General features: G+C 56.6%; 1 protein-coding gene across 4 annotated transcripts in view; it reads left to right on the top strand.

Moving 5' to 3' along the window:
* GNAO1 (G protein subunit alpha o1) overlaps positions 1–12,316 on the top strand; it is a 182,876-nt gene that overhangs the window by 146,465 nt on the left and 24,095 nt on the right. For all 4 annotated transcript variants that reach the window (XM_040254026.1, XM_040254024.1, XM_040254027.1 and 1 more), the window contains exon 4: positions 9,730–9,890. In XM_040254026.1, the coding sequence (XP_040109960.1) occupies positions 9,730–9,890 (161 nt within the window). The remainder of the gene's footprint in view (positions 1–9,729; positions 9,891–12,316) is intronic.

Below are 12,316 nucleotides of genomic sequence, written 5' to 3' on the forward strand. Positions count from 1 at the left end.
AGGTGACGTGCTCCTTGTCAAACGAAAACATCACCTCATCACTTTAGCGGATGGCGCGGGGACTGATGTCCCCATTGAAGAGACAAGGAAAGAGAAGGGGGTGTCAGCAAATAAGCCTGAGGAGAGGAACCACCCACCAAGCTTGCTGTCCCCAGGGCCCACCAGCCTCCTGTCACCCCTGCCATCTGCACACTGCTCCAGCTTCCATCTTTTCTCTTCCATAATTGTGTGTTAATATCTCACAGCCGAGGCGGCTGTAATTAAACTCCTCAGCATCGTCACTGTGCGTTCTGAAGAGCCGAGCTTGGCCGTTATCACTTGTCTTTCCCTTTGACTGAGCTCTGTGTGGGTAATTTCATTCTGCCCTTGTTCGTTTCTTAGAAACTTAGCCTATCCAATTTTAGTTCTTTTCTCCTGTCTTAGAACATTGAGCTCAGGAGGCAGAGGGTGAGGCTGTGGGAATGTCTGCCCCACTCACCTTAAGGTTTATTTTGGCCTGAATAGAGCCTGCTTGGTGCTTCAGCTGTCCTCCGCACACCCCCCACCCCGGCCCCCATTTAGAAGGCCACACAGGAACATAGACTGCAGGTCTGGACCCACCCAGGGGAGAAGGGCACCAGGAGAAAGTGGCACCACATGAGGTCGTAATTAGGGTCTTGGACAAGCGTGCATGCCCACTCTATCCTCGGGATCTGAGGTGACCAGAAGCCGTGGTGACATAAACACACCACCACCCCTGGGCAGCTAGGACAGCCGCCACCTTACACCCCCTGGCTGTGCCAGTCACCCTCCCAGGACACCCCCCTGTGCTCTGGCCGGCCGTCACCTCTGCAGTCCCTGCTCGACCCCATCTACACTGGCCTTGGTGTTGCTGCTGCTGCTAAGTTGCTTCAGTGGTGTCCGACTCTTTGTGACCCCATAGACGGCAGCCCACCAGGCTCCCCCGTCCTTGGGATTCTCCAGGCAAGAACACTGGAGTGGGTTGCCATTTCCTTCTCCAATGCATGAAAATGAAAAGTGAAAGTGAAGTCGCTCAGTCATGTCCGACTCTTAGTGACTCCATGGACTGCAGCCTACCAAGCTCCTCCGTCCTTGGAATTTTCCAGGCAAGAGTACTGGAGTGGGGTGCCTTCGCCTTCTCCGGGCCTCGGTGTTACCCTGCCCCATACCCGCCAGTCTCCCTGCCCCGAACCTCTGCTAAGGAGGCTTTAGGAGATGCACATAGCAGCTTCACCTAAGAACCGCAAAGCTGGCGAGAGGACTGGGGGCCCGAAAATGTCCCTGGCCCCACCCTCGGGGAGGGTTAGCATCCGCTCAGTAAGGCTTCCTCCCCAAGCCACCCGTCGATGGCCCAGGCTGCGCCCAGCCTCTGCCCTGGGGGTGGGAGGTCCACAGTTCATGCTGGCTCAGTCTGTGTGTGGGCTCCTGGACCACTCGTGTGGGCTTGGGTGCCATTCTTCATTTCATGTCTAAGGGCTGCGTGGACTCTGAACCCACCATTGTCCACAGGCCCTGTTGATGGCCCAAGGGATGTCTGATGCCCCCTGGCAAGGCCCGTAGCTTCCCCTTTTAATTCCCCTCTCAGGGAAGGCCAGTCTCTGAGCGGTGCCTGCCTTGGGGGCACAGCCGACCCACGACTGCCTGTCTTCCAGATGGACCCCTCTCGCCTGCCCTGCCCGCAGCACTGTCCTTGAGTGGCCCTCACTCAGCGACTGCCTCCTCCTCGGAGCCTCCTGACTCCAGAGCCTGGTTGGTGTGTCTGCGCCCCCATCGGACCGCAGGCTCGGGGTGGGAAGTGGGGAGGCAGTTTCCAGACCCTGCTGTTGCCCGTGTCCCCGGCGCCCAGTCCTGGGCTCAGCCAGCCTGCTGAGCAGACATTCGCTGCTGTAGCACTGGTCTTTCTACTGAGCTTGGGCCAGGGCCAGGGGTGGGAAACCACACCAGTCACAGGGGCTGCCACACGGCTTCTGAGTGGAAACTTTTAGGGATGTGAGAGCTGGAACTCAGGTCAAAGTCACCCCCACCCCCACCCCATCCCCACAACCCCTGGTTCTTGAAGATACATAGTAAACCAGCGGGCAAAGCTGCTTCTATAAACAATTGGAAGATCCAAGGGTTTTGAGACTGAAAAGGGTGTGATCCTTCAGAAAGTGAGATTCTTGGGACTTACCTAGTGGCCCAGTGGTTAAGAATCTGCCTGCCAACGCAGGAGTCACGGGTTTGATCCCAAGTCCACATGCTTCAGGGCAGCTAAGCTTATGCACCCCACAACTGTTGAGCCCGCGTGCTCTAGAGCACACACTCAGCAACGACGGGAAGCCCACACACAGCAGTAAAGACCCAGCACAGCCAGAAATAAATTAAAAATTTTAAAAGATTGATTAAAAATAAAATAAGTAAGGTTCTTTAGAAAATCCAGCCTCCCCCCCACCAACCACCCCTTCAGAAGCAGCCTAGGCCCCAAACAGAGAAAGCTCTCAGAGGGGCTTAGGACAAATACATCCCTGAGGAGCCCAGTAGACCCAGCTGGAGGCCTTAGGAGAGTCTTCCTTTACAAGGCCCTGGGCTCCTGACAAAGACCAGACCTCAGGACAGAGTGAGGGGCTGTCAAGGGGGCAGTTCTCCCCCGATGTGTTTGGGGCTGGGGAGAGGCAGGCTGCCTCTCCCTATGCCTAAAGATTTCTCTTCCTGGTGAACATGAAAGTTCTTAAGGCAGGGACCCTGCTGGGTAGTGGGTGTGCATACGGTGGATAAGTGAGTGACTGGGTGGATGAACAGGTGGATGGCTACTCAGATCAGAGAGGAGTGAAAGGAATGAAGAGGGTGCAGACGTGAAGAACAAAGGGACGGACAGGCAGACACTATGAAAGGACAGACGGGAGGCGAGGGGTGACCGGGTGGGTATGGGAGTAAGTTGATAGATGAACAGGGTGGCTGATGGGTGATGATGTCATGGGTGGGTGGACACATGACGTTGAGGACGTAGGTACCCTGGATGGGGCCGTGGGATGTGTGGATGGATGGCTGGTGGGAGAAGGGATGGGCACAGCCGAAAGGAGGCAAGATTAGAAACAGCAGCAAATCCTTGGTTCTGCTGTTGGATCTTTCCAGGGAGACAAGAAGGCTCCCTTCACTGAGACAGATGGTAGACCTGTGGGGTCCTCCAGCTCTCCTAGAGACCCTGTCTGCCTGACAGCTTGCTCAGGTACAGGCCTTTGCTAAGTCCCAGCAAAGAAAGAGCCCCATGCGTGCACAGCCCCCAACTGCTAATTGCCTATAGTGCCCCAGGTTTTGTCACCAACAAAGAAAACCCCTCACGAATGTCTAAAGTACCCCTGGGGGGGACCACGTCCACTGAGAGTCACAGCTGGGAGCCGTCTGCCAGCCGAGGGCCAGGGAAGCAGGGGTGAGGGAGTGCCCTCCTCTCTTCCTCACCCCAGTGGCAGCGAGAAAGGGAGAGACCTGGACCACAGCGTTTCCTGAGATGCTCAGATCTGGATGACATGAACAAAGTGCCTGGAAAGGTGCCGCCTGCCAGTCTCCACCTGCTGACCTTGCAGCACACAGGCTGGGCCTCCAGCAGCAGGGCTCTCTCAGCCCCTTTCACTCGAGGAACAGAGTCCATACCCCCGGCCTGGCTACCTGGGCTCTTGGGCTGGGCTTGTGCAGCAGCCCCGCGCCTCCTGTTGGCCTGTGCACTCCTGCCCCCCGACGGGAGCTGAAGCTACTGCAGGATGGAGACTTTGCAACCAGAGGACTGTGTGTGTGTGTACACACATGCACACGCTCAGACTTCACTTGGCCTAAAAGATTAGAGGAGGAAAACTCTGAAAGATCCAAAGCAGCTCCTCAAACGGAAGGGGTTATTATTATAATTACTATGATTATTGTTATCAAGATTATCCTGCTTGCCTGAGAAGCCTTGTACAAAGCAGGCTAATTTTACGTCAGCTTGTTGTTTGTGTCTCAGGGACCTCATCTTTTCTTATAATAACTAACATTTGCAGGGCTCTTTATGTTGCAGAGCTGTGTCACATCAATTTAGCCTTTCATCTGCACAAACAGCCCCGTGAGGTGGGGACTAACGAGAGCAGAAGCTCAGGGAGGTTAAGCAGTCTGTCCAAGGTCACAGGTCTGAAAAGCAGCAGAGCCAGCATTGAACCTGGGTCACCTGACTGAAAATCCCTGTTCGCTCCCCCCTCCCATATCCTTTGCATTTTGTCTCTTGAGAGGGAAAGGATCTTTTTTGTACTTTAGCTCTAAGCCCCTTTGCTCTGAAGAGAAGGGAGGAGTGTTGCAGACCAAGTTCTTATCATGCACTCGGCCGTCCCAGTTTCAGACGATGCGTCCACGGTGGGTGGGGGGTGGCGGTGGCAGCAGCAAAGGCTGGCAAGGCCCTTCAGTGCCTGGCGTGTGAGCAGATGTGTGTGGTATTGGTTGCCAGTGGCTCAGCCAGGCTGATTCCCGCTTCCCTTGGTCACCCCACAATCACCCCCGGTGTGGCACAGAACAGGCAGGCACCAGCCACATCTCTGAGAAGGGTGAACAGGAGACATTAGGCAAGAGAAGTGGGTGTGGGGGGCTCTCTTGTGGTCCAGGACGTGGGAGACGGGCCCGGCCACGGGAGCCTCCAGCCCTCCTCGTAGTGTGGAGATGGCTTTCAGGAAGGAGAGCCCCTCAGCCATGGACGCCAGTGGGCAGCCCCACCAACTGGCCCCTGCATCATGGGCGCTGCTTTCCAAGTGTGTGTGAACATTAAGATATCACTTAGCCAGAAACCTTGTACCGGCTCTGATGAAAAGAAGTGTCGATGCTGATTTTAAATCACTGGCCCTGGTGAGGAGAATCCTGCAGGTGGCCCTGAGAGTTACTCACAGACTCTCCTGTGCCCCGAGCCGCCTGATCCAAAGCCTATCAGAACGGCATCTTGCCTGCAGTTCATTGTCTGAAACATAGGGTCCCAGACACGCGTTTCTCAACCTCTCACCCCTTCCATCGTCCCGGCCTCCAGGCGTCCTGAGGGGGCCAGGTTGGCCTCCTCTGGTCTCCAGGCAGCTGGGGAGGTGGGGCCCGGCCTGGCCCGCCCCTCAGGCCGTCCTGCGCTAGTGCCCTCTGCCTGCTCCCACGACAGGAGGGAGCCCTGTGAAGAAAGTGGTGAGACCGCCACCCTGGTGTTTAGGGGAGGACGCTGAGCCTCAGAGAGGTTAAGACCCCACTCAAGCCAGGAGCCCAGTTGTAGATGGAGCCTTGAGCCTGTGGCCTGAGCCTCCCAAAGTCCACATGGAACAAACTAGAAGCCCAGGGCAGGAGTGACCAAACAGGGCTGTGGGAAAAGGAGGGAGACTTGTTGGGGGTCAGGGGGGCATGGGAACCGGACGCCACAGCGTGGGCAGCCCCGGCAGGTGGACAATGGTGGCCGTGGAGGGCCGGGCACACTGGGCACTTTGTGCCTGCTGGACCCACGCCACGGGCATGTGTGTCTGAGGAAACGCGGCATCTCGCACATTCACTGGGAGCGCCCCTCCGGCCCTGGAGGCCATGGAGGAAAGAAGGGCCCGCTCCCTCACCGCTGTTTCCCTGGCCCTGGGCCAGCAGATAGCTCCCTGACTGTGACCCTCAGTGAGAGTGGTGCCCTACAGGGGCATGTTAGACACTCGTCTGTAGCAGTGGCAATAATCAGCCCGGGCCTGCGGTGTGTGATAGCGCCCGCAGTGACGAATGTCCTGCACTCAGCCCACCACGCAGGACCACTGGGCACGGCGTCAGTGGACAGCCTCCCTCAGCTCCTGTGTAGAACTGTCTCCAGGAGCCCAGCAGACAGCCCCTGGGACGTGGCCAGTGCCCCCAACCCGTCTTGGTGCTCCCCCCACAGGAACTAGCACAGCACGTGGGCCTGTGCATGTGCCCAGGGTATGGTCCAGACAGGAAAAGGGGAAGGGAGTCAGATGCCAGAGGAACTGTGTGGACCACAGTAATGGGAGGGGTCTGCCTGGAGGAGGTGAGCCTGGTATTGGTCTCAATACACCAGGAAGTGTAGCACTCTTTGAGGTTATTGTGCAAAAGTATACCAACCAAACAAAAAACACATCCTCAACTGGGTTAAGAAAGAGTCAGAGGATTGATTGATGGAGGTAACTGGAAAGCCAGAGATGTGTGTGGCTGCAGGTACAGCTGGATCCAGGTGTTGACGTGTCATCGGGACTCGGGGTGCTTCCCTCTCTCAGCCCTGCTTTCCTCAGGGATGGCTCCACATTCAGGTGGGTCCTTCCTTGGAGGGTCTCTCCTGATAGTTTATGCAGGTGTCCTGGGGCTGGTCAGGTTAGTCTCACTTGACGGATTAGGATTCTTTGTCCACCGGGAACTGCTCACTAAGGGCAGAGGGACGGATTGGCCAGGCCCAGACTGTGTGTCCACGCCGAGACCATGGGACAGAGACCACCCCACCCAGACTGCTCAGGCTGAGTTGGGGAGGAGTGCTCCCCTTCAGGGGAGCAGAGGCTCTGGTATCAGAAAAGGAGGGACTGGAAGCCCCACCGGGGAGGAGGCAGCCGTCCAGCAGAAGAGGGTGCAGATCAGAGGGACTGGGGCCTCTGCAGCCACCTCGGAGCTGGCTGCCGCCACCAGGGGCAGCACAGGGTGTGCTTTCTACAGAAGCTTGCTCCAGCATCCTCCACTGAGCAAATCTGCACAGGTGGGGCTGCCCCGGTCCATGCATCTGCTGTGTCACACCCCCTGCTACCAGGACAGCTGGGCATGCTCTGGCCAGTGAGAGGGGCAGCGCCATGGGGACTGTAGCTGAGAGCAAGGTGTGGGAAAATGCGCCCCCCCTCCACTGACCCAGGAGGGGACTCAGACAGGAAGGTCAGGCCCAGTGTGAGTCCCACCTTCCCAGGGCCCCAAAGGCAGGAAGACAAAGGGACAAGGGGCCCCCTCTGGCTCTATTAATTGCTTGTTAGCTTGACCCCCACAAGGCTGGCCAGGCCTGGCAGCTACCACAGTCCTCCAGGTGCATTGGCATGACCCCTCCCTCCCGCCACCCTCACCCTTCCTTCTCTCTTACCCATTGCCCACACCTTTGCTCAGGGTGGTGAGGTGAGGGGCTGGGCTGGGCACCAGTGTCTGAGATGCAAGCCCAGGGCTGTCTCCTGGAGCACAGTAGGTTTAACTCTGGGTCCAGGCAAGTCCAGGGCTGTCTGCTAGAGCACAGTGGGGATTAACCCTGGGCCCAGGAAAGTCCAGGGCTGTCCCCTGGAGCACAGTGGGGGTAACCCTGGGCCCAGGCTCTCCCACTTAGCAGCAAGTGACCTTGAGCCTCAATCTCCCCATCTGCTAAACAGGATGGCTCCCCAGCAGAGCTGTTGCTGTGGTTGACCTAGACACACTGTTGTTGAGACGGACGAGATTAGAAGACTTGGGAGATATAGTGGATGGAGTGAGAAACTGGGTCATGCCTGGTAGTAAGATGCCAAGGACCCGTGCATCTCACAAATACTGCAGAGCACCAACTGTGTACAGAGCGTTGTGAGATGGGGTTGCCCTGAATAAGCAGAAAGCCGAGGGACAGGCACATGCAACACCAGCTGTGACGTATGGCGTGGTTGGTGCACCAGCCTCTACCTGGGGGCGCAGAGGAGGGCTTCCCTGAGCAAGTGCCATGAAGATGGAGAGGGGCAGAGCCCGGGAAGGATGGGCTGGCTGGGTGGAGCACCCTGAGGCAAGATGACCCTGACTGCTTGGGGAACAGAGGAAAGGCTGTGTGCTTAGAGGACCAGGAGAGGGGACAGTTGGGAGGTGGGTTGAACAGAGAGCAGTCAGGCCTGGGCTTTGGAGGTCATGGTAAGGAGTTTGGAATTTAGAAATAATGGGAAGCTATTGAGAGTTTAAACAGAGAGAGTTATTGTATCCATTAGAATTAGGTTTGACTGTGAATATCTGAGACCTAGAAAACAGTGATTTAAATGAGCTAGAAGTTAAAAAAAAACAAAAAGTAAAAGTAAGAAAAAGAAAAATGTGGAAGGTATGGAGTGTCTACAGAGTTGTCGAGGACCTGACTGTTTTTAGATCGCCAGTCCACTGTCCCTCGGGTATAGATCTTATCTTCATGATCCGTGATGGCTGCTAGAGCTCCAGCCATCACAGGTTTCAGGAAGGAAGAAGTGAGAGAAAAGGGGTGCATACATTTTTGCCACAAGCAAAAACAGGGGATGCCATCTTTAAGTTGGATATCAGTATCCCCAGTTGGAAAAATGGGGAGTTCTTTTTCTACAGCCTCCCTGCTGACTGTGGTGTGGAAGACAGACAGAAGAGAAGCAAGAGGGAGGCAAGGAACCCTTGGGAGGAGGGGCAGGAACAGCCAGGAAGAGACGGGGAGTGGCTTGGACTCAGGGGTGTCCCAGAAGAGATGGGGAGAAGTGGATATGGGGATGGAGGTGGGTGACTTGAGTCTTAGTGGCTGGGCCGATAGTGGTGCCATGCACTGAGCTGGGGAGACGGAAGGGAGAGCAAGGGCCGATCGAGAGGTGTCACCAGCACAGGACCCCTGCCACCACCACACCTTGGTGATGAGGCAGAGCCAGGAGGACAGCTCCAGGCTGCCCTTCCCCTAACCATGCACCACATCCCACTGGAGTGCAGTTCCCAGGATTCCACGTCAGACAGAGGAGCACCAAGTGGCTCCTGCAGGCGCAGGTTTCTAAACCACACCCTCTAGTGGCCTGGCTGAGGCATAACATGGCTCTAGGTGGGAGGGTGTCTCCCCCTAGCAGGAAGTCTGGCCCTGCCCACCACCCTCTGGTCCCCTACTCTCTGGATCAGGCAGAAACCTTGACAGTGGGGTCCAACGGAAGAAGTTTGGGAAACTGGCCAGGTTTTTCCCAGTCATTCCTCACACGGGTGAGCCTTCCCGAGGTCACACGGGCACACGGAGCAGCATCAGTGTGTGGGCCGACTCATAGGCCTGTTTTTAGCCCCAGGTGGAGGCACCACCCCTGCTCACCCACCCCTGCCTCCCTGAGTCACCGCCTGCTCAAGGCACTCAGTGCCTGGGTCCCAGGGCCAGCTTTCTGGTGGCTGCCCGCAGGAGAGGCTCAGGTGCTAGAGAGGGGCCGGGACCCAGGCCCTCCTGGTGGGAGGCTTGGGAATCTGAGGGCTGGGGTCTGTGGGACACTGACCCTAGGGAGCTGGGTCTGGGCTGGCACCATGGGCGTGGCCTGCTGGCCTCCAGGCTAGTTGCAGCTTCCTTCCCAGGGCAGGCATGCGGTAGGGGACACAGCGCCTGCACCTTCACGTTGACCTGCTGCATTAGACAGGCCCTGACGCGTGAATAGCTACTGAGCCGGACAGCTCGATTCTGAAAGTTTCCACCGAAGGCTTTGCCCCCTATATACCTTGGTAGAGACCCATGGACAGAGAAGCCTGGCAGGCTGCAATCTGTGGGGTTGCACAGAGTCAGACACAACTGAAGCAACTTAGCACGTCAGCTGTGCACCTTCCAGGGGTTGACTGTGCCCCCTTCCTTCGCGTCTTTCCCACCCCGAGGGCCACCTGCAGATTGCCACCTGCTGCTCACTTCCTGAGCCATGAGCCATGGCCTGCAGGGGAGGGGGATGTCTGTCTCTCTCGCTCTCTTGGAGGGTGGTGGGGTTCAAAGGACTCAAGACTGGGGTCACCGACCAGTGGTCATTGTGCCTACAAATAAAAGACTCTGTCCGTGTCCTCATCTCCTCACAGGCTGATGCCAAGATGGTGTGTGACGTGGTGAGTCGGATGGAAGACACGGAGCCCTTCTCTCCAGAGTTGCTCTCTGCCATGATGAGACTCTGGGGCGACTCGGGGATCCAAGAGTGCTTCAACAGGTCTCGGGAGTATCAGCTCAACGACTCTGCCAAATAGTGAGTTTCCTGGGCAGGTGGGAGGCTGCCAGCAGGGCAGCGATGTAGCGTGGAAGGCGCTTGGGGCGGGCAGCATGGGGCAAGAAGGCGTCCTGGGCTGAGGTTGGAACCGCTGTGAGATGCTTTGCCTTGGATGTCAGGAAGGAAGGAGAAGGGACATCTCCTCCTGCCCGTCCCCTGCCCCCCAGGATGAGAAGGAGGCCAGGGAAGTCGGAGGCACAAGAGACAGCTAACAGCAGGGCTCCCAGAGGGCCGGGGCCATCACCCGCCTGCCCTGGAGTGGGCCGGGCCCCCCCAGAAGGAAGGTTTTCAGTGCAGCAACCTTTTTTTTCCCCTGGAGAATCCTTGACCCCGTAAGTACTAATCAAGGGCAACATAGGCAGAAAATAACTTATGTGGTTTTCTTTTTGAGAAAATAAGCTTTCCATTCCTCTGTCTTTAAAAATAAGGAATATGTAACCATCAGATAAGTGAAATAAATAGTCAGGCATACACTTTAATACTGCATTACAACTAATAAGGAAAAGTAGAGGGCAGAGGGGAGAGATCGACCTCAGGGCAGGAAAGAAGGAGAGGGTGAAGCACTGAAGGCCAGAGAGAGGGGGTGGGCAAGAGAGGGGAGGGCAGAGAGGTGGCCCTTCCAGTGACTGCGAGGCCACATGACTGCCCACTACAGCCTAGTCACTCCAGGCGTCTGGAGGTTTACATGTCCTTGGCCCCTGGAGCAGGGGCTCCAGGGAGTGGTCCTCAATGGTCAGAGATGCGTCTTCTGTTTGAACACTGGGATTGCATTCCAGCTTTCAGGAAACGCACTCACATTTACAGACTCGTGCCCAGGTTTTCAGTGGGCATGAGACGCATGTGCTCCAACACTGATCTGCTCAGCCTCCTCTCAGCCGGGGCCCCTTTGCCCCCCAGGACACACCAGCAGTGGTCTGGAGAGGTTTTCAGTTGTCCTGGTGAGGGGGTGCTACCGGCATCTAGTGGGTAGAGGCCAGGGATGCTGCTGACTCCTAGAGACACATCGTACAGCCCTCCACAGCAAAGAAACATCACACCCACAGTGTCAGTAGCGCCGAGAGTAAGAAACGGTGGTCTCCATGGTGCCCATGTAGAGGAGGCCAGCACCGAGAAGGCAGCTTCCACTAACAGACACTGGGATGTGGCCACTGGCCATGAGGACAGCCGACAAACCAGGGGCTCGCCTTCCCCTGCTGCACGCCTAGATCGTCCCCGGGGCAAGCGCTTGTGTCCTGTGAGTCCCAGGTGGTAGTGACCCAGGCCCCAGTCCCTGAGGAGCCCCTGGGACACCTTGGTGGCGGGGATGTGAGCCCAGAGGCCCAAGTCCACACGTGAATCATAGGTTCTGACCCAGGTGTCCCCCCCAGCCCCCGGCCAGTCAGGCCTGGAGAGGGTGCCCCCTTCCCCTCCCACTCCCTGCCCCCTACTCAGCCTTAGTCCAGACCCTTCCCAGCCCCCCACTACCCTCAGGGGCACCTCTGGACATCAAATTGCGCCCCCCACTGAAATGATTGCCACTTAACTAATCAGAATATCAATCCATTGCAAAAAAAATTTTTAACAGTATGGAAAGGTATAAAATTCATAGTGGACTCCTCCTCCCAGGCCTGTCCCCCTCCCACTGTTAACTATCTCTGTTTGTTTGTCCCAGTGATGTCCAGAAAACCTGACCTGCCAGCTCTCAGTGGTGTTTAACAGCTACAGCTGTGAAAGCTGAGGAATCTAGCTCTCCTCCCTGCCTCCCATTTTTCCTTCCTTCCTTCACTCTTCTCCACTTCCACCCCCAGTTTTTGGCTAGTTACAGGGTTATTTTTAGTTCTTCTGGTGGTTACCTTGATAAGTCGAAAGGAGCGACTTGAGTGAGTACTTGTCAACTCCCCCAGGGGAGCTGAGGAGACGGCCCTCTGCTCTCTGGGAGGGGGCTCTGCCCAGGGCAGGGGGGCCCGCAGGCAGGTTCCGAAGGCCCTCGAATACTTTCTGGTCTGGGGTTGCTTTGCTGTTGTCCTCGTCTAGCTAGCTGCTAGCCCTCGTCTTCTGACAGAATCTGGGGCCTGAAGTAGATTTATTGTGACAGAAGGGAGAGAGGCCTAACAGGGCTGTCACCTGGCACAACTCTGGGTGACATACGCACCTCACACCCACACTCTCACATACACCTCACACCCACACTCTCACATACACCTCACACACACACACACTCTCACATACACCTCACATACACACTCTCACATACACCTCACACCCACACTCTCACATACACCTCACACCCACACTCTCACATACACCTCACACCCACACTCTCACATACACCTCACACACACACACACACACACACATTCTCACATATACCTCACACAGACACACACTCTCACATACACCTCACACACACACACACACTCTCACAT

The sequence above is a fragment of the Oryx dammah genome, unplaced genomic scaffold, assembly GCF_014754425.2.
Source record: "Oryx dammah isolate SB20612 unplaced genomic scaffold, SCBI_Odam_1.1 HiC_scaffold_13, whole genome shotgun sequence".
Lineage (NCBI taxonomy): Eukaryota > Metazoa > Chordata > Mammalia > Artiodactyla > Bovidae > Oryx > Oryx dammah.